Source organism: Acromyrmex echinatior, chromosome 1 (assembly GCF_024713525.1).
Source record: "Acromyrmex echinatior isolate Ae372 chromosome 1, ASM2471352v2, whole genome shotgun sequence".
Lineage (NCBI taxonomy): Eukaryota > Metazoa > Arthropoda > Insecta > Hymenoptera > Formicidae > Acromyrmex > Acromyrmex echinatior.
Genome location: NC_141852.1, coordinates 8,105,808 through 8,128,540, shown reverse-complemented (window position 1 = coordinate 8,128,540; position 22,733 = coordinate 8,105,808). Strand labels below are relative to the sequence as shown.

General features: G+C 32.6%; 1 protein-coding gene across 6 annotated transcripts in view; it reads left to right on the top strand.

The window, feature by feature from the left end:
- The first annotated feature begins 5,208 nt into the window (after window positions 1-5,208).
- The window catches only part of LOC105155040 (nonsense-mediated mRNA decay factor SMG9), a 23,981-nt gene continuing 6,456 nt past the window's right edge, over window positions 5,209-22,733 (top strand). The window contains exons 1-3 of one of the 6 annotated variants that reach the window (XM_087416807.1): window positions 5,352-5,702; window positions 9,369-9,466; window positions 10,383-10,555. In XM_087416807.1, the coding sequence (XP_087272933.1) occupies window positions 9,419-9,466; window positions 10,383-10,555 (221 nt within the window). In that variant the 5' untranslated portion in view covers window positions 5,352-5,702; window positions 9,369-9,418. Of the gene's footprint in view, window positions 5,252-5,351; window positions 5,703-7,386; window positions 7,558-9,368; window positions 9,467-10,382; window positions 10,556-22,733 lie in introns of those variants that run through there. The other 5 variants (XM_087416817.1, XM_087416813.1, XM_011070913.2 and 2 more) reach the window with 5 other exon arrangements.

The window sequence follows — 22,733 nt, the reverse complement described above, 5'->3', positions numbered from 1 at the left end:
GGTCGTCAGTCAACTTGTGTGGAACAAATCGTGCACAGACTTTTTGTAGGCCCAAATGTTCGGTCAAAATGCGATAAATCGTTGATTTGGGGATGTTCAATTCCATTTCCATGTATCTCACTGAAGATTTTGGCTCATGCTTGATGAAATTACGCACAACTTCGATGGAATTTTCGTTAATTGTCGATTTTGGGCGACCTGTATGTGCGTCGTCATTTATGTCCTCACGACCGTTCTTGAATCGCGTATACCACTCATAAACACTGGCACGGGCTACACAATTATCACCATAAACTTGTTTCATCAAATTATGGATTTCGGTAAATGTTTTACCAAGTTTAAAACAAAACTTAATATTGGCTCTTTGTTCGAAGTTCATTCTCGTACCGATGTATACAACATACTGACACTTGAGACGCCATAACTTCGTTTCCACTGAACCAAATGTCATGAAATTTTTACTGGAAGTCAGTCTAGGGATGTACCTTTCAAACGCGCAATCGAACACACGGATGGCGCCACCCGACCTATCCCTATTGAAAAAGTTCGGAAAATTTTGGGACGCACCTTGTAGTCTAGCATTCTAACGCTGAGCTATAATCGCACTTGTCTGGATACTTTAGCATGTGATAGTAGAGACAATGTGATTATAGAGACATTTCTGGATTAAGTTACATAGATTCTTATAAACATTGTATCACGTTTATCATATACCTTAAGTATCGTTTTTAATCTCAAATTTTAGATTACTTGCCTGATATAAATTTTCTATATTTCTCTATCATTTTCATCATATAGCTTAATTATCGTTTTTAAACATTTCTATCTGGTCACGTTTTATGAAAATTAATAATTAATAACATCCTATCGTGTTTTTGAATTGTAAATTTCAGATTACTTTTATCTAAAATATTTGATAGAGTTTCTATACTTCTATATCATTTTCGTCAGCTCAGATATCGTTTTCAATCAATTTCTATCTAACCATGTTTTATCAAAATTAATAATATTCTTTCATGTTTTTGTTTTGTAAATTTTAGAATCTGAAATTTACGATTAAAAATATGATAAAATATTATTAATTTTGATAAAACACACGACTAAAAATAATTGATTAAAACCAACATTTAAATTGTATAATAAAAATGATACAGAAATAAAGAAAATATGTCACGTTAAACGAGTTATCTGAAATTTATGATTCAAAAACATAATAGCATATTATTAATTTTAATACAACATGACCACATAGAAATAGATTCAAAACGGTATCTAAGCTATGACGAAAACGATAGATAAACACAAAAAATTTATTTAATATAGCAGGTAAGATATAAAACGATATATTAACTGTACAGCTTTATTATGTGTACTGAAATCTGCAAAATAATTGTTTAATGATTTGAAGAATGATCATATTATATTGCCAACGATAAGATACAATAATTTTTCTATAACATCTGTCTTATTCAAACATATAGGGACATTTTTGGATTAAATTGTATAAGTTCATATAAAACATCTTTTCGTTTATTTCTTATTAAATTAGATAATGCAGTGATCTAAATGACACATTATATTGCCAACGATTGAGTACGATAATTTTTCTATAATATTTGTCTTATTCAAACATATAGGAGACGTTTTCATATTAAATTATATAGATTCATATAAATATTCTTTCGTTTATTTCTTATTATTTCAGACAATGCAATGACCTATGTAACACATTGTATCGTTAACGATAGAATATGATAATTTTCTATAATACCTGTCTTATTCAAACATATAGCAGCGTATTAGGATTAAATTCTATTGGTATAAACCAATTCATATAAACATTCTTTCATTATTTCTTAAATCAGATAATGTGATAGGATTATATATACAGGATGTCCGGAAATAATCGCCAAATATTTCATGGGCAGGTAGAACGGACTAAACTGAATCGAAAAGTCCTCTACCATTTTGTAAGTTTCCCCAATAGTTAATGAGATATTAATCCTTAAAAATAACCGAATATGCGCACCCAGCCGCGTAAATATCTCAATGCAGTGATACACATACAATATAATCAACTTTTACAATGAAATGATACACATATATTTTGTTAAATAACATGACATAACAATCATTAATAGATAATTATGGCTCCTGCACACGGACGCGGAAACGCTTGCCGCGCGGTAAAATGAGACGCGGTAACCAATGATCATATTAGGAGTTGTAACTTATTGGCTACCGCATCACATTTTGCCGCGCGGCTAGCGTTTCCGCGTCCAGTGTACAGGTGCCATTAATCGTTTAAAATATTTATATATTGGATCATCTAAAAACCGCGGATACTTTTTAGATGACTCAATACTTTTACATTTAACTTTGCTAATTTCATGCACTGATCTAGTGTAGTGCAAGTGACCAAATTTACTATTAAAGTTAATAACCTCGCAAACAAACAAATCGGCCATTGCTTTCATCAGATCAATTTTTCTGATTGGCTGTCTCGACAAGTGTTGCGTGTTTTGTGTGTTGCGATTTATGTTATGGTCTTACGTTACAGTCATTGTAGAATAGGCTTAATGCTGAATTCATTCTGGATTCAACATGCATCGTGCGATGCTCTGCAACTAATCAGAAAACGGGATTTTGCTTCGTATCATTGATACGAAATAAAATTCTGCTTCTTGATTGCAGAACATTGTACGACGCACGTTGGATCCAGTATGAATCCAACATAAGGTCGATATTATATCCCAGAGCTCTGATTGAACTCGTTATTTCCTGTTTCTATTGCCCGTGCCTATTGTGTTTCCAGCTTTATGCTTATAGGTGCCTTTTCATGCGACACTGAAACGCTCGTTTTCTAGCGTCAAAAAATATCGAACCTAATCTTTGTAATCTGTAGTTAATGTTTCCATCAATGTAAATTAACTTTAATCTCTAGCGGTGAGATTAATACAATAGTTGCGTTCAGCAATGCAAATCTGAGACGTCGGAATGCTTTTTTTCTACAGTACACGTGATATATGCTATAATATAAGAGCACTCCGACGACTCAAATTTGCATTACCGAACGCAGCTAATAACGGGCTACGTTTTTTATTTAAGATAGTCTGTAAAAATGACCCAGTTTGTATTTGTGGATATCCATTCCAAGAACACATTTTTTGTCCCAACATTAATTCCAAAATCAAATTGGAATTGATAAAGTCTCTTGTTTCTATTGAAATTTTCCCTTCTTTTTCAATCGCTTATATAGTTGCTCAGGTTAATAATTAAAACCATTAATTTTTTAGTGATTTTTGTTAATAAAAATAATCTTAAGCTATGATTCCTTTTGTAAAATTAATGTTATGTATACGATCTTTTGCCTATAAATGGATACTTACCATCTTTTGTTTCTAAAAAGGATAAATACGGTTGGCTGGAGTCTCTATATTCATCAGATCAATTCGTTCGAACGAAATTAACTAGATGACTCTGGATTAGAATTAAAGTAATCTGAGTTTTATTTTAAAGCATAAGCCGAACCTCTATCCCCGAAGAGGTTCTAAGATCACAAGATCGCAAGATCAAGTCAATGCATGATATTATGACAGGGTCGATTCACATAAGAGGAATAGAAGAAGAACTTTAATCTCGGTTCAACTTACTCTTCGTTTTTTTCTAGTTTTAAAAAAAGACTCTAGTTTTAAAAAAAGACGAAGAATAAGGCCAATATTATATGCGTCCGTTTTTTGTCGTATGACAATTTTTTCAAGTCTGTCGATTGGCTTTAGGACAAAGAGGTCCGAGACCTTTCTGTCGTACAGCCAATTGATACGCTTGAAAAATTGATCGTACGACAAAAAACGGACGCATGTAATATTAGTCTAAGACCGGAATCATATTATGCATTGAATATTGAGATTAAAGATTAAAAATTGAAATTTTATCAATAAGGACAAGGAAGTTTGGCTTCTTTTGTTCTGATTGGTCAAACTTTAATCTTTCAATCTTCAATCTTTCATTCTCCAATGTCTGAATTCCGTAGTCTGATTCCGATTTAAGTTGAACCGAGATTAAAGTTAATCTACATTGGTGGAAATGGTCATTAGTTTCCATCACGGAATAATAAAAAGAAAATCAAACTCAAGATCTGAAAGTAGCTACACGATGTAGGAAAACCGATGGAAAATCTGGCAGATACGCTTTCCAGTGAGTGTCATCACACCTTGCGGGAAAAGTTAAAAGTAATGACTGTCACATGGTTACACGTATGTATGTATGTAACAGAGAGAAACCTGAGAGAAGACATGACGGTCCAAAACTTATAATCGCATTTCGATATTTGGTTCATATAATCGTGCTATATGTAGCACGTCCCAGGAGCGTCGCATAGTAAGCAATTATTGGGTTATCTAAAAAGTATTCGCGGTACTTTGTCACTAGATATATGACCATCAACACACATCTAGTGACAAAAAACCGCGGATACTTTTTAGATGACCCAATACATTACGTGTGCATCATGCAAGAGTCTGTGCTCTCCGCTTTATGGGCCTCTACAATAAATCATTAATCATAAATCAGAAGTCAGAAGCTAAAAATTGATGACTGTGATTGGTCAATTTTTAACTTCTGACTTCTGATTAATGGTTTATGATAGAAGGCCCATTACATAACGTATAACACGTAATGTATAAGAAAATTTATCAATCGAAGTCCTTCGTTTCCTTCCTTTCTATGAAATAAAGAACTTTGGTTCTTTTGATTGGTTGAATTTCTTATGTTTTATGTCTTATGCATTAGTCATAGTACATAAGAGAATCATCCAATAAAAATTCTCCTTTTCCGTAAAATGGAAGGAAAAGAAAGATTTTGATTGATTGATTCGCTTATGTACTCTTGCATAATGCATAAAATAAGAGGCATAAGAAAATCAACCAATCAGAGTCCTTTATTTCATGGAAAGACGGGAAATAAAGGACTTTAACTTCATTTTCTTGTGCATTATGTGTTATGCGTCATGCAAGAGTCTGTACTCCCCGCTTTACGCTTGAGATTCGTCAATTTCTATCACGTGATTTATTTTGATGCTGAAAATCATATATGTAATACTACTATTGTATATTGCAGCCTCTTTTTGAGAGTGAGGGAGGGGGGGTGTGCCAAGATAGTGAGATAGAAAATCGACTTCTCGCTTCCACAATTCGTGTACTTTGCGCATGCGGAGAATGTATGCATGCGGACTCATGCACGTATTGTAGAGGTTAGATATTATAAAGTATAATTAAAAGAAATACCAAGTCTAAAATATATAATTGTACTTTACTTTTTGTATAGTACTTTTATATAGGCCAAATAACAAACTCAACTTCACTATTGAACACGTCGGACACAATAAACGTAATAAAATATGATAAAATAGGTTGGGAACACGCGCATGCGCATTGCGAAAGTACACGAATTATGGAAGTAAGAAGCGATCGTCTGCACCGTGATGTTTTCGGCAGTTCTTAATTGCCATTAGCAATATAGTAGTATTACATATATGCCGAAAACATTGAGCATCGACATGAAAAGGCACCTTAAGTGTATGACTACTGGTCGCACCGACTGATAGCATTAATCTCGATGACGTAAATCGTCTCCGAATTGGTCTCCTTGTAATCGCGGGGCGGAGTGTCGTTTTTTTCGGTTCGTTTGAGATAACGCGTTAAGTGAGTATAATGTCATTGATTTTTGAAGTGGCTAAAGTAAACACACACACACACACACACACACACACACACAATTACCTTGTAATAAGAAATTCCAGACATGTATTTTAGAATTTAATATATCAGTAATTATTTAAAACATCTCACTCCACCTAAAATTTTAATAAAAATATACTCATTTGAGGCGTTTTCACTCAAAACAAAAGAATCTGGCAAAAAACGCAGCGGTCGGCTTCATGAATTGAGTTATTAATCGTTAAAATTGGAGACTTTAGAGGTTAAAGTATTTGTCATCCTGACTCAATGTTGCGCTGTGTACATTCTGCTTTAATTACACAAATTTACTGTTTTAAAAACACAAATTCACTGTTTTAAAAACTTAAATTTACTCCTTAAAAAACAAATTCATTGCTTTAAAAACAAAAATTCACTACTTTAAACACATAAATTCTTTGCATTAGCAGTAAATTTGTTTGTGAAGCAGAGAATTTGTGTTTTTATAGCAATGAATTTGTGTTTTATGAAGTAGAGAATTTGTTTTTAAAACAGTGAATTTGTGTAATTAATGCAGAACGTATACATAGCGCTATATTGAGTCGAGATATCTTAAGTCTCCAATTTTAACGCTTAGTAACTCGATTCATGAGGCTGACCACCGCGTTTTTCTGCAAAATTCTTTGGTTTTGAATGAAGATGCGTTGAATGAATAATTTTGATTAAGATTTTATGAGATGGGATATTCTAAATAATTAGGGAAAAGTGGAGGAACACTATGCGCATCTAAGGAAAATTTATTGGAATACCTGGAATTGAAACCTGGAATGGTTTTCCAAGTTTAAAGCGATATAAATATGGAAATAGAAACTATAAACATTTTTCTACTATTACGTATCCTTATATCGAATAGATTTTCTTACAATAAAATTGTATTTAACCAAAAGGAAAAAGTGAAAAAATTTCTCGGATAATTGTGCGCAAAACAAAAGTCGTAAGAAATGAATGAATTGTGGAATATTGACAAAGAAATCAGAAAACATATTCATTATATTGTAATATAAATATATATTAAATATATTTTAAACATATATTGTATATACTAAGAAAAAATATAAAACGAATATAATAATACACATAGACTTTGATAAAATAAAATGGCAAAATAAAATAATAATGCTAAGAAGAAACGAAAAAATTAATGTTAATTATACATTATATGGAAGATGGGTAATTGCGCGCAAAACGTTTGCGCAGTTGCCCGCCGCGACCTGACTCGGTACAAAATACTTCAACAATTCCTAACCAAACTTAATAAATAACAGTTCAAAAGATGCACATAATAACGTATTTTATATGCAACTTTAAACAAACAAATTAAAAATACAGACTTATACCTATCTTATTTTCTGAATGCTAAAATAATAAGAAAGATGTGATTTCACTTTTTTATATTTTCATGGCTAGCAATGTATTTATGTCGTATCTTTTGTATCTTAAGAGGACGACCTCCTGTATAAAAATTCCACCACGGTGATGTCTTCATCTATTGAAAAAATACCAAACCGCATAATTCCTCCACTTTCCCTGCCAATATATCTTTAAAACGGCACTATAAAAATTAATGAAATTTTTCTAGATATTATAATTAACATATGTATCTGAATAATGTATCGTATATGTATTATAGTTTTGTAAAATTCATCACACTCTCTTTAAAAGAAAAATGCTCGGAAATTTCATACACTGACAAGGGACCATTTTGGATTGTAACAAGTTTGTGAAAATCTTTGATATCAGTAAAAGTTGACAGTATAAGTTATAAGATAAAGAAAAAGGCAAGATCGTAAGTTTATCAGTCGTAAGTTTCAAGAAATTTAGTGTTATAGTGGTAAAAGTTCTAGAATGACTAATATTTACAAAAATATTAATTTATCTAAAAATAGTTTGAGACAAAAATAAAAGGATTTTAGAAAAATTATCAGATGATGATATTAATTTAACCTTGGAATGACTTTGGAAAGTGCTTTTAAACACAAAAATCTTAAACAAAACTCCCTATTTTTTCTAGCATATCTTTATAACTGACGTTGAGCCGTTTCCAGAACACTGATTTTGTTTAAGATTTTTGTGTTGACTTTAAAAGCATTTTCCAAAGTCATTCCAAGATCAAATTAATATCATCATCTGATAACTTTTCTAAAACTCTATTACTTTTGTCTGAAACATTTTTTAGATAAATTTATATTTGAGTAAAAAATTATCGAAGATCAATTTCCGGCAATTTTTAGCAATTAATATCTTGTTAACTATTGCAAAATGATAAAAGACATTTTTTCTCATTTTAGTCCATTCTGTCCCTATGCGAAAGATTTATCATTATTTTCCAAATACTCAGTGTGTGTGTGTGTGTGTGTGTGTGTGTGTGTGTGTGCGTGTGTATGTGTCATCAAAAACTAGCTGTCTTTTATCATTTTCCAATTTTCGCAATAGTTAACAAGATATTAATTGCTAAAAATTGTCGAAAATTGATCTTCGATAATTTTTTACTCAAATACTATTAACTTTACAAAAACAGCAAGAAAAGAATTATTTATTTTCTTCTCATAGAACTCTAAGAATTTTTTTAGAATTTTTTCAGAATTTTTTAATATGTATTTTCTCATGTTGGTAAGAATGGAAAAATGCAGTACTAAATAGTTGATAAAAAATTCTGAAAAAGTTCGTAGAGTTTTATGACAAGAAAATAAATAATTTTTGTCTTTTACAGTTTTTCTGTAAAATTGATAGTATTTGAGTAAAAAATTATATTGAAGATCAGTTTTCAGCAATTTTTAGCAATTAATATTTTGTTAATTATTGCAAAAATTGCAAAATGGTACAGGACTTTTCTTCTCAATCCATTCTGCTCCTATACGAAAGATTATTTTCCAAACACCCTGTATAAAAGAATGATCTATTTTTATTTATACATTATTTATATATGTATAATATATATTGGATTAAGGAAAGTGTCTTTTTACAAGTTGGAACACAATTGAAACATATTTTTTAAATTGCTTACAAACCTTTTATTAAATCAAATACGTGTCGTTTTGATCGATGACTTTTTACCATTTTTCGAGTAGAACCATTATTCTATCGATATAGAATTTCTGATTTCTCGGTAAAAAACCGAAATGATTTTCGTATACCTCTTTTGAAATCAAGTTTACTCTATTAAGGAAGTTTTGCAAAGACCGAAACAAATGATAATCGGATGGTGCAAGATCAGGATTATACGGTAGATGCATCAAAATTTCTCAGCCAAGCTCTCTCAATTTTTGTCGTCAAAGACGTATGTGGCCTAGCATTGTCATAATAGAAGACAACACCTTTTCTATTGATCAATTCTGGCTGCTTTTCTTGAATGAATTGCTCCATTCACATTAGTGAATGACAATAGAGATCAGAATCAATCGTTTTGCCTGGCGGCAGTAGTTTATAATGGACGACTACTTTCCAATCTCTCCAAACATATAGCATCACTTTAATCTGGGCTTTGCGATTGTTTGTAGTGCCTCATCTCGTTCCAACCACGATCCTTTTCGAACATCATTATCATATGTTGTCCACTTTTCATCATCCGTTATCAATCTTTTCAGAAAAGACAATTTCGTTTTGTTTCAGCAGCGATTCGATCTATGGAAATTCGATCTATTAAATTTTTTTAGCGTCAAATCATGTGGCACCCAAACATCGAGTTTCTTTGTGTATCCAGTATTACGCAAGTAAAATCCCAAAACGATTTTATGATCAATGTTTGACTTCTTAGCTATGTCATAGTTGTTCATATAACGATTTTCTTCAGTTTTTTGGAAGATTTCATCAACATTTTCCACAATAGAACGACCAGAACGATATGCATTTTTGACATTGAAATTTCTATCTTGAAATCAATGAAACCAATTCACTGTTGTCTAGTTAGAGCATAGTTTTCCAACCCTTTCTGGCTTATATCGCCCCCTTTCTAAATTTTTTTTTATTCAGTTTAACCCTTTCGCGGATAAACTGGTAAATCAGGTAACCGGCAAACTATCTCTAAATAAAGCAACAAAAAGAAAATTACAGAAACAAAATAAATAAAAAATATTACTCACACAGCGATAGTCAGCGCGCAACATGAAATCATGCACGAATGTCCGCACTCTATTAGTGAATTTGACAAAACATACACAGATGCAGTTATTTCGATTATTCCGTACAAGAAAACATTAGCCGAAAAAATTGCACAGAAACATAAAAAACAAACCTTATATGTCATACAACTTAAATCAATATGTATGGAGGATTGATTGACATATTTGATTCTTATAAAAATGTATAATTGTAATATTTGTATATTTAAGTGAATGTTTAAGTATTTATTTAGAAAATATTTAGGAGATTAAATTTCTTTAGCGTGTTCTTTTGTCCTCAATACCCTTCTACTGCTCTTAGAACTAGCAATGCCATCTTAGATCTCCTCAGCGCCCACCGGAGGGAGATAACGTCCACGTTGGGAACCTATGAATTAGAGCATTCTTCCTATAAACACGATAAATTTTTTCTGCGTTCTTTCCTTTTTTATAATAAAAAAGTGAAGCGTGCGTGCGTGCGTGCATATGTATGTATATATGTATACGTATACACTTTATTTTATTACAGGGACAATTTATTACAAGTGTGAAAAAGATGTTACCAACGATGTCAAAGGATTCGGAGATTAAAGATGGAGAAAACAAGAATCTGATTAAGATTGTAGAACGGCCAACATTTATATTGAAGACTAGAGAAGGAGAAAATAGAGCTGTTTCTCCAAGTCAACGTAATGGTCACAAGTATAGTACTATTAAATAATTATAACAATTCAATTATACGTTCATCTGTAATGTATCTGTTATATATAATACGACCAGATATTTCGGGTTTAACAATTAAGTGAAATAATTTCTTTAAGCGAAGGCGGAGAGGAATGTATCAGAATTGAGAAAATTATTTTGCAAAAGTAACTAGTTACAGTTTTTTATTTCAAGAATAACTAGTTACCGTTACAAATTATTGGCTATAAAAAGTAACAAATTAGTCATACTTACACAAAAAGTAATTTTTCAATTACTTTTCTGTTATCATTACAGAACAACATAAGTAATTTTGATACTATTAGGACAAACAAAGAAAAAGATTTATTACAATTATTACATTTGATTTACAATTATTGCGAAGAATATGGCTAAAATCTCGGTAGTCAATCGGTAAAGACAATCGTATAAAATATGAAATTCCGGATTCAAATTCTGACCGAGATAGTATTTTTCGCAATTTCGCAATAGTTCTTTACAGTTTTTAAAATGCTAATAGCATCAAATTAACGATCTAATTAATAAATTTGGGGAGATTATTTGAGATTGATTGTGTTGAAAATCCGAAAGTAATTAATCGCACAATCATATTTCTGAGATCAAATTTATTTACATATATATGTAGAGTTTAATTTTGATCGTAATTAGTTTCTCATATTTAGATGATTACATGATAATTTACATGTTATACAATTTTATTTAAAAAATAAAAATAATAAATTAAGAAACACAAAAAAATAAAGCAGTAAGATGTAAGCGAATCGGCCAATTACAGTAAAAAATGTAAAACAGTATGTTATCTTCTATGGTCGCTTTATTTATTGCTTAAGACGAAAGACGGTAGTGTCTCGCGCTAAGTATACGCGCTTGTACAGGGCGCACAAGACACTATAATGTATTTTTACTCGAACTGTCAAGTTGATCGAAAACATTGTTCCCAGCAAACATCAAGTTACATATAACATATATTACTACGTTTACACGACTCGATTTACGAAGTTATAACATCAATTTTATGAAACTGGCCAATCATAACTATTTCTTTAAAGAATGGAATGACTGTGGTTAATCAGTTTCTTAACATCACTGTTATCGGCATAAATCAAATCGTGTAAACGTAGTCTATTAATTGTAATTTCCCACTCTACAGCATAACTGTAATATAAGACGTACGTTATGTTACAGTTATATTATTAAGTGGGAAATTACATATACGTTACATATAATTTAATGTGTTTGCTGGATTATATTTAATAAACGACTACGTGAACGAAATTTTTGATAGGCTCAATCAATAGCTTTGGGTCCCATTATGTAATTAAAGTCTATTTTTTTCTAAATATTAAGAGATCAATTTTTATGTAAAATTTTATTAAGAAACGTCATCGTCGTCGTGTCCGATATTCGGTCAAATCGACAATTATTATTCGAATATACCCACATTTCAAGTATTCTCCACACTCATATATTCACCTCCACCCATGCTATTCACCCGAATCTATTCCCCCTTCCACAAAGATTTCGATACACGCTGACACTTATTGATATGGCCTATCACTTTTATCCATCCACACACTTTCCTACCTCCATATCCATCTCATTCTCCCACTTTAAACATCGTAATACATCTCAAAACATTCCGACATTTTTCAACACGGTTCAGTCCAACGCAATTATCTTGATAGCAAAGCTTTGCGGAAACAGATTTTGAGCAGAGCCTGCTACCAATTTTTAATTGCAGAAAGGCAACAAATTGTCCTATTTGATATAGTCAGCAAATTGTTGTTAAAAATATGGTTGAAAATAAAGCCTGCTATTAGACATGCTATGCTAGCAGAAACCGAACAAAGCTGCATAATCTGACGGCAGATTGAGAGCAGATTGGGAACACAATCTGATTCGAGACTCTGTTCGGTTTCTACCATCAATCTGCTGGCATAGCCTGTCAGACTTTGTCGTCAAATTCATAGCCAAATGCGGATACAGCTATGGTTTTGTAGTCAAAGTCTGATTGAGTTTGCTGCCAATTTAGCTCAAAATTGCTAACATTTTGCTATCAGGGATTCTTACTCACCTATGCCCCCTTCCTATCCCCCTCCCTCTCTTCCTCCTCTCATCGCCCCTCCTCCTTCTCTCCCTCCCCCTGCCTCCTCACCCTCCATCCTTCCTCCCTCCCCCTCCCCTTCTCTCATTGTCTATCACAAATCCTTATTTCAAAAATAAGGCGAAAACAGGACCTTTAATATTAAAATAGTAAATATGTGACCTCAAGAATAAAAGGAATCCAAGAATAAAATAATGTGTTATAACAATAAAAATACAAAAGCAACTGTTAGAATTAACTGTTAATATACCAAAATCTAATCTTAATCGCATTACATGTTTCGACTGCAAGTTCGAGCTCTCCTCAGATGTATAGAACACAATAGAAATACACTATAAGAAATATACAATGTGTAAGACGAAGCGCAACCGCAAAAAGTCATACATAATATCATATCAGTATGAAATCCGTGATGGGTGAAATATTTGAATTAGAGGAAATAAAAATTGCTTGTCAATTGGTTGGAAGATCGATTGAAAAACTTTTTTCATTGTGCACAATCCAAGTGTCGATGATAAATATCCATATCGTCAGTAACAGTCAAAGAATATCCATGAGTCATAAAATATTCTGTACATCTAAGGAGGGCTCGAACTTACAGCCGAAACATGTAATGCGATTACGATTAGATTTTGTATATTAATTCCTGGTGAAAATTTTTCTCATAATTTTTATACGAATTGAAACATTTTTCAGAAATACTCAGAAATATTCGGAAAGTTTACATCTTCTCTCAGAACTTCTCATACAAGTGAATTCTGAAATATTTTAAAATTTCTCATCCCATAATTTTTAAAAAATATTTTTAAATTTTTTAGATTTTTTAACATTTCATCAGAAATTATACTTACAAAAAATCTTAAAAATCTTACGATATTTCATAATTAACATATATGAAAAATTCTGAGAAAAGATGAAGATTTTCTGAAAAATATTCCAATTCGTATAAAAAAATGTGAGAAAGTTATAAAGTTATAGAGAAATTCTGAAAAATTATATATAGAAATTCTAAAAAATTATATGAAAAATTCTGAGACAAATTTTTACTAGGGAACAGTTAATTATATTCTAACTTCTACTTTTCTATTTTTATTATTGTAACATTATTTTATTCTTGGACTCCTATTTGTCTTGAGGTCATACATATTCCTTACTTCAAACATTTTAAGGAATATCATCATTGTCATCGTCGTCCAACCAATTCACATAAACTCCTTTCATCCCTCCCTTTCCCACATTTTACAAAGATTGCACGCTGACATTTACAGATATGGCATATTACATCCTTATTCACTCACAGGATGTTCAGCGTAAAGCGAGGAGCACAGACTCTTACATAACACATAAAACATAAGGCATAAGAAAATCAACCAATCAGAGTCTTTTATTTCACGGAAAGGAAAGAAATAAAGCACTTTAATTGGTTCATTTTCTTATGCCTCATGTGCATTATGTAAGAGTCTGTGCTCCTCGCTTAACGGTCCGCATGATTCTTCTAACAGTTTAAAAAAAAATTGAAAGGTGAATATTCATCTGTTTATACAGGCTACAACATGACAACAAATTCAAATCACTATCGAAATGTCAAGTGTATTATTGATGTTTTGATTTTATTGTATATTTTATTAACCGTTGAGTAGATATGTAGATAGATTTTTGTAGATGAAATATTTACAGCACTCCCACTATGTTTGACGCTCTATTACTATTTACTGTTCAATATCCATAAGCCATTATCATTTCAAACTGTCAAGTAATTAATAATAGGAAGATACTAAATCGATAAGCTCTGTTGCCAATCTAAAAGTATGAAATATTTAAGAAAAATTATATCTGGTGCTTAGACACTCCACATACCAACTCGAAAGTTAAATAAGTATATATATATATATATATATATATATATATATATATATATATATATATGTATGTATGTATGTATGTACGTGTTTATGTTCTGTGTCTTCTAGACACAAAGGTTGTAAGTACTGCTATTACAAATAATGCTGCAAATTTGATATTAAATATCAACAAAATCAATAAAAATGACATTTCAATAGTGATTTGAATTCGTCTTTAAGATCTCTACAATATCATGGAAAAAAAATTGTATAGTACTGTGAATGTCTGTACGGAAATAATATGATGATTTGTGTTCACTAAGGAGGCCTGAACTCGAAGCTTTTGGTCGATCGCAGCGTTTCGTCCCGATCCCACTACTAGACTCATCAATAAGGCGATGCAGTGTGGGCCCTGCCTTAGAATGAATTTTAGATTGATATTCTATTTAAAGAGAATTCGCGTGGCTGCGGTGCTCACGCGAATCCGAGCGAGTCCTGTTGGACCTCTGGTAGCGAGTCGCCACAGTGCTATTTAAAAAATTTGAGATGACTGAATTTTTTATTAAAAAAAATTTTTTTTAATTTTATCAAGTAGCCTACAAGGGCAAGTCAATAAGTTCTTAGAAAATCTGTCAGAGCAGTGTCATGTCACATTACTTTTTGAGTAAAGTAGCATCTTTCAGCTAATTACTGCTAATTACTGTCAAATTTTGAGCGGAATTCATCGCGTGGTTTCATTTCTTTAGACGATTAAAGCGAACAACCTTAGTATTTTTTGCAAAATGGAAAAAAACGAATTTCGTGCAGTGATCAAACATATATTGGGTCATTTAAAAAGTATCCGCGGTTTTTTGTTCAATTTTTGAATGAAATTTTTCTTTATTGAAAATCAATTTTAATCAAGTATATATTGGCCATTATTATCTATAACCTTTTGCCATTTTTCGGGTAATTTCATAATTCCATCCGTGTAGAACTTTTGTGGTTTATCGGCGAAAAACTTTTTCAAGTGATTTTCGGCAGCTCTTTTGTCGACCAATGTTTTTCCATCAAGAGAATTCTGCAGAGATCGAAACAAATGGTAGTCAGACAGTGCAAGGTCCGGGCTATACGGTGGATGCATCAAAACTTCCCAATCAAGCTCCCTCAATTTTTGGCGCGTCATCAAAGATGTGTGTGGTCTGGCGTTGTCATGATGGAAGACAATACCTTTTCTGTTAATCAATTCTGGTCGTTTTTCCTTAATCGCTTCCTGTAATCTATCCAGTTGTGAACAGTAGAGCTCTGAATTAATCGTTAGGCCATGTGGTAACACCTCATGATGGACGACTCCCTTCCAATCCCATCACACACACAGCATCACCTTATTTGCCATCAATCCAGGCTTTGAAGTCGTTTGTGGTGGTTCGCCGCGCTTATTCCATGATCTTTCACGAACAATATTCTTGTATTTCATTCATTTTTCATCGCCTATGATGATTTGCTTCAGAAATGGGTCGATTTCGTTGCGTTTTAGTAGTGTTTCGCTGATGGAAATTCGATCAATCAAATTTCTTTGCGTTAATTCATGTGGCACCCAAACATCGAGTTTCTTTGCGTAGCCAGCCTTTTTCAAATGATTCCAAACTGTCATATGATTGATTCTTAGTGCATTGGCTATTTCCTGACAGCTCACATGCCGGTCTTGCTTGACCAGTTGCAAAATTTCATCGACTTTTTCAGTGACTGGCCAACCAGAGCGAGGTCGATCTTTGATATCAAAATTTCCAGAACGAAATCGAACAACTCCTGCGTCCTGCGTTCACTTACAGCATCCGCGTCGTAAACTTCACAAATTTGTTTGCATGTTTGTGCTGCGTTTTTGTCTTTTTTGTAGTAAAAAAGCATCACATAGCGTATTTCTTCAGAAATTTCACTCATTTTCAAACCAATATAACTTTTGACACGATTGATGAATCACCAAACTTTGTTTACAAAAAATGTAACCTAAAATGTCATCTTTCAGACGCGCGTTCGTTTGACACAATCGGATTAGTGTTGCCCGATATATGACCATCAATACCATCTAGTGACAAAAAACCGCGGACTTTTTAAATGACCCAATACATATGCAAGGTTTAACGCCGAAAGAAATCAAAGCCGAGTTGGATAATGTTCATAGCATATCTGCACCAGCGTTTGCGACTGTGATACAATTGAGTGAATGAATTTAAACGTGGTCGTTCATGTGATGCACCTTGTTCGGGACGTCCAATTGAGGCTGCTACGCCAGAAATCATCGATAAAGTCCACGATATTGGTTTGACGAGTGAAAGTGCGCGAGTGTGTTGAAGCCACAGGCATATCACATGGCACAGTGATTTTAATTTTGCACGAACAATTGGGTATGAAAAAGCTATCGGCAAGATGTGTGCCGCGTTTGCTCACTGTGGACCATAAGCGCGACCGTGTGACGATTTCAAAACAATGTTTGGAGATGTTTCAACGTAATCCAGATGAATTTCTGCGTCGATTCATTACTGTGGACGAAACATGGATCCATTACTTCACACCCGAGACGAAGGAACAGTCGAAATAATGGATTTCACCGAGTGAACCAGCTCCGAAGAAGGCGAAGACCATGAAGTCGGCCAGAAAGATGATGGCTATAGTTTTTTGGGATACACGCGATATAATTCATATCGATTACCTTCCGTCGAAGCAAACGATCTTTAAAATATTCATGCGATTACTATGCAATCTTATTGGACCATTTCAACAACATTTTAAAGAAAAAAACGTCCTCATTTGGCGAAGAAGAAAGTGCTCTTCCATCACGACGGGTTCACACGTGCCCGGCATCGATAGTCAAATTCAACGAATTCCGCTACGAATTGCTTCCCCATCCAGCATATTCGCCAGATTTAGCCTCCTGCAATTACTTGCTATTTCCAAACCTGAAGAAATGGTTCGGAGGAAAGAGATTCGTCTCCAGAGAGCAGCTCATCGCCGAAACAGAGACTTATTTTGAAGGATGGGACAAATTATATTATTCGGACGGCTTGAAAAAGTTGGAGAATCGTTGGATTAAGTGTATCGAGCTGAAAGGAGACTATGTTAAAAAATAAAAATGAAAAATCAATCAAAAAAAATATGTTTTACTATGTTTTTCTAAAAACTTATTGACTTGCCCTCGTATATAAAACAGATGAATATTCACCTTTTAACTTTTTTTTTAACTATCGGAAGTATCTAAAAAATCGTACGAACCGTTACACTCTATATATCACTTCAACCATCTACTCCCATCCTCCAACTTCCATTCTCACCCCAAACACCTTAATACATCTCGAAACGTTTTAACACAGCCCTTATTTGAACCTTTTCCATCTTCTCCCATTAAGAAGACCTCGACATGTCAACACTTACCGATGTGGCCTACCCATCCACGCCCTTACTCATCCACCCATTCCCTTACTCCTCCCACCCTCGCCACCTATCCGATGAATACCTAAGATTCGAATAAATGAATAAAAAATAAAAATATTCATTCGAATACATTTCTTTTTTATTCGTTGAGAAACAAATAAATATTTTTTCATTCCATTTGAATGAATATTTTTTTAATATGATTACGAATACTTTCATTTTGTACTCACTTTTACTTTGTATTATCTGCACATAGCTTGCAAACCTACAAGAGAAAACAGAAATCTATAAAAACAATGGCTACAATTACATCATGCGCTTAATCCGCGACTTATACGAAGAGTCCTTGTTTAACTTATAGATTAAACAAAGACATTTTTATTGAGAATAAATAATATATCTTGGAATTTAATGTCCACAGGCCAATGAGCGCCCAAGATATCCTATAAAATATTTATAATATTACTTATTATGTCATATAACTGGAATTATATCGAAATATGTATGGTGCTCTATCAAATAAATAGATTTCTAAATAAAAAATGTATATCTTTCTAAAATATTTTTCAAAATTTCGAAGTTTCCTTTATAAAATCTGAATATTACAATGACAAAAATAAATAAAATAAAGTCATATCACAAAAATAAATAAAGTCATCAAAGTACCGGTTACAGTTAAGAAGTAATGATTGCTTATTGGAGCTTTCTTTTTCAGTTTATATTTTGTTTGAATGAATATGAATACTCGTTAAATATTCATAGTTTTTTTGTAAATAAATATTTTTTGGAAATTCAAAATTTTGAATGAATATATGATTACATTTTTTTTATGTGAAAATTTTGAATAAATACAATTTGAAGCTCAATTTCAAATTTTTTTATTGATCGAGCATATTACCTCCACCCCCACTCCCACTTTTAAAATCTTAATATGATCCATGTTTCAACACAGTTCAAAGCATATCCTTATCATCTCCAAATCCCTACACCACCCACTCCCACACACTACAAAGTCTTCGATACACGCTAAAACTAACCACTATGATTTACCATATTCTTACCCACATATGTTGTCACTCCTTTCTCACTCCTTATCCTGCCTCTCCACTTCCACCACATCTGAATACACCTCGAAATGTCCCAACACCTTTTAACACAGTCCAAACAGCTCAACATATACCCGTATCATCTGCAGAAATCATTTCATTCACTATATACAAAGACTTCAATATACATCGACACTTATTTTCATGTTATGCTACCATACCCACTTCCGAAAAACATATATAAAGTACTGTAATTTCGCTCTAAAATACTGTAAAGAAACATCGAGAATTTGGAATAATTATACATGACATACACTAATATCGGTCATCATACTTAGCACTGCCACACTTTTGGTGACGGTTTTTAACTTACAATTAAACAATGAGTAATAAATTCGTAATGGGATATTCTTAGGGTAATTAATTCTAGAAACATTTTAAGACCAAAATTAACCGAACAACTTATTGCTTTAAGGGGATGCTGGTGTGATCAAATTGTCAGGACTTTGCAGATTGATATAAATCTCCGAATTTACTGAATCAAAAATCCTTTTACAGGATTAAAGTAAACGCAAAATTTGATAGTACTGCAATAGACTTTATATTAAAATCGAAAAAAACTTTATTTTTCAACTCGTAGAGCTATTGGTATACAGTTAGAACAAAAAACCATAGTATCAAATGTCTTGATATCACTAGATATCATGTTGAAGAAGGACATCTTTACAAAACTCAGCCTATGAGTTTGATTTAAAAATTTCTACAACTATAGGATGACACACGAAATATATCATTTAATTATTTATTAAAATTATATTTGTCGAGTATTGATCTTTTAACTATGTAAACATAAATTTTGTGCTTCGTGAAAATTCGATTGTGTGGCATTATGAGTAGGAATTGGGCAGAGATGAAAGTGCATATGCCAGTTTGTGAAATGCAAGGTGTTGCAAAATCATACCATTTGCTCTATATATAACACTTTTATTTTTAACAAAAGTGGCACGGAACTAATATTGAATTAATTTTCAAACGGAAAATTATCTCTAATATAACATTCAATAGAATGTTATTCACTATATTTTACTTCACAACTTCTTAGAAACATTTTTGTATTTGATTACTTTTTGACACAACATTTCAGATAATGCATGGCATAACTGCATGATGTGAGTAGAAACATCTCTGAATGTTTGCTCTTTTTTGTTTCACATTTTTTGTTTCTGCTAAAAACAATATAATTTTCATTTTATGCTCAACATTTTAAATTGATCATTCACTATTCATCATTTCAAATTAGTGTGTGCGTCTTTATTTTGTCCAAATCCAACTCGTGGTGCTAAGGGACGCACAATCAAAGGAATTGAGAACAGAGAATAAGAATTTCAATCTTATTCTTCAGTCAGTTTATCAAAAACTACTGTGGAATACACAGTTTCTGATAGGTTGAAATTCTTATAATATTTTCTGTTCCCTATTCCTTTGATTGTGTGCAGCCCCGAACAGAATTTCTACGACGTAGAATTTGATAACACTTTTAAGACTTTCATTGGTATTTTCTTTAGAGATAGCAAAGGGTTATCCCCGTGTCATGATCTATTGCTAATGCCAACGTTTCGTGAACCTTGCTGTTCACTTCATCAGAGTGAGAAGCGTACAGATACTGAGTTGCTCCTTGGAGGATTTCTCTTATATAAATTTTGTTAAGCGAAGAGGGGAGTGGAGGAAGAGAGGATCCTTTATATTTTACAATATTTACGTTATAATTCATATCTCTATTTAAGTTATCTGAGTGTTTCTAGAGCCTCCCTGTACTCAAAATATGATGCCATTATAGCTATATATAGTGATTGTTTTATCAATAATATTTGATATCCTATATTGGATATATTGGGTCATTTAAAAAGTATCCGCGGTTTTTTATCACTAGATGGTATTGATGGTCATATATCGGGCAACACTAATCCGATTGTATCAAACGAACGCGCGTCTGAAAGATGACATTTTAGGTTACATTTTTTGTAAACAAAGTTTGGTGATTCATCAATCGTGTCAAAAGTTATATTGGTTTGAAAATGAGTGAAATTTCTGAAGAAATACGCTATGTGATACTTTTTTACTACAAAAAAGACAAAAACGCAGCACAAACATGCAAACAAATTTGTGAAGTTTACGACGCGGATGCTGTAAGTGAACGCAGGACGCAGGAGTTATTCGATTTCGTTCTGGAAATTTTGATATCAAAGATCGACCTCGCTCTGGTTGGTCAGTCACTGAAAAAGTCGATGAAATTTTGCAACTGGTCAAGCAAGACCGGCATGTGAGCTGTCAGGAAATAGCCAATGCACTAAGAATCAACCATATGACAGTTTGGAATCATTTGAAAAAGGCTGGCTACGCAAAGAAACTCGATGTTTGGGTGCCACATGAATTAACGCAAAGAAATTTGATTGATCGAATTTCCATCAGCGAAACACTACTAAAACGCAACGAAATCGACCCATTTCTGAAGCAAATCATCATAGGCGATGAAAAATGAATGAAATACAAGAATATTGTTCGTAAAAGATCATGGAATAAGCGCGGCGAACCACCACAAACGACTTCAAAGCCTGGATTGATGGCAAATAAGGTGATGCTGTGTGTGTGGTGGGATTGGAAGGGAGTCGTCCATCATGAGGTGTTACCACATGGCCTAACGATTAATTCAGAGCTCTACTGTTCACAACTGGATAGATTACAGGAAGCGATTAAGGAAAAACGACCAGAATTGATTAACAGAAAAGGTATTGTCTTCCATCATGACAACGCCAGACCACACACATCTTTGATGACGCGCCAAAAATTGAGGGAGCTTGATTGGGAAGTTTTGATGCATCCACCGTATAGCCCGGACCTTGCACTGTCTGACTACCATTTATTTCGATCTCTACAGAATTCTCTTGATGGAAAAACATTGGCCGACAAAAGAGCTGCCGAAAATCACTTGAAAAAGTTTTTCGCCGATAAACCACAAAAGTTCTACACGGATGGAATTATGAAATTACCCGAAAAATGGCAAAAGGTTATAGATAATAATGGCCAATATATACTTGATTAAAATTGATTTTCAATAAAGAAAAATTTCATTCAAAAATTGAACAAAAAACCGCGGATACTTTTTAAATGACCCAATATATGATTTGATATCCTACATTATAGATTTTAGAAAAATTACTTAGATTTAAAAAAAAATTAACTTCGGCCTTATTGGACCCAAAATGTGCCTTGAACCTAAAATCCAAGTAGCTCATCTAATGGTCCTCTTCAAACTCTATAATTTTTATTTGAGACATTTTTTCCAAAAATGTATTATTCTCGAGATATTTTGTGTCGAAGTTAAAATGGCCAAATATGTTTCGTACCAAACTGGATACAGAATCTATAGGATCCCAAGATTTGATTTCTATCTAGAGTATTTATTTCAAATGTGTATATATATATATATATATATATATATATATACACGCATATATATTATATTTTGTAATTATTCAAATTGCGTGCCGAATTTTTTCCGGACTACAATTAAACTACTGGAATAATCATAATATCAAAATATATAATAATAATATCAAAAATTAAATTAAATTGACAAGCAAATTTAGATGTTCTATCTGATAACATATTAGAAGGATAATAATGTGCTAAAAAACTTTAAATAAATTTATTGTGAAAAATATTATCTCGGTCGGGATTTGAACCCGGATCTCTTATAT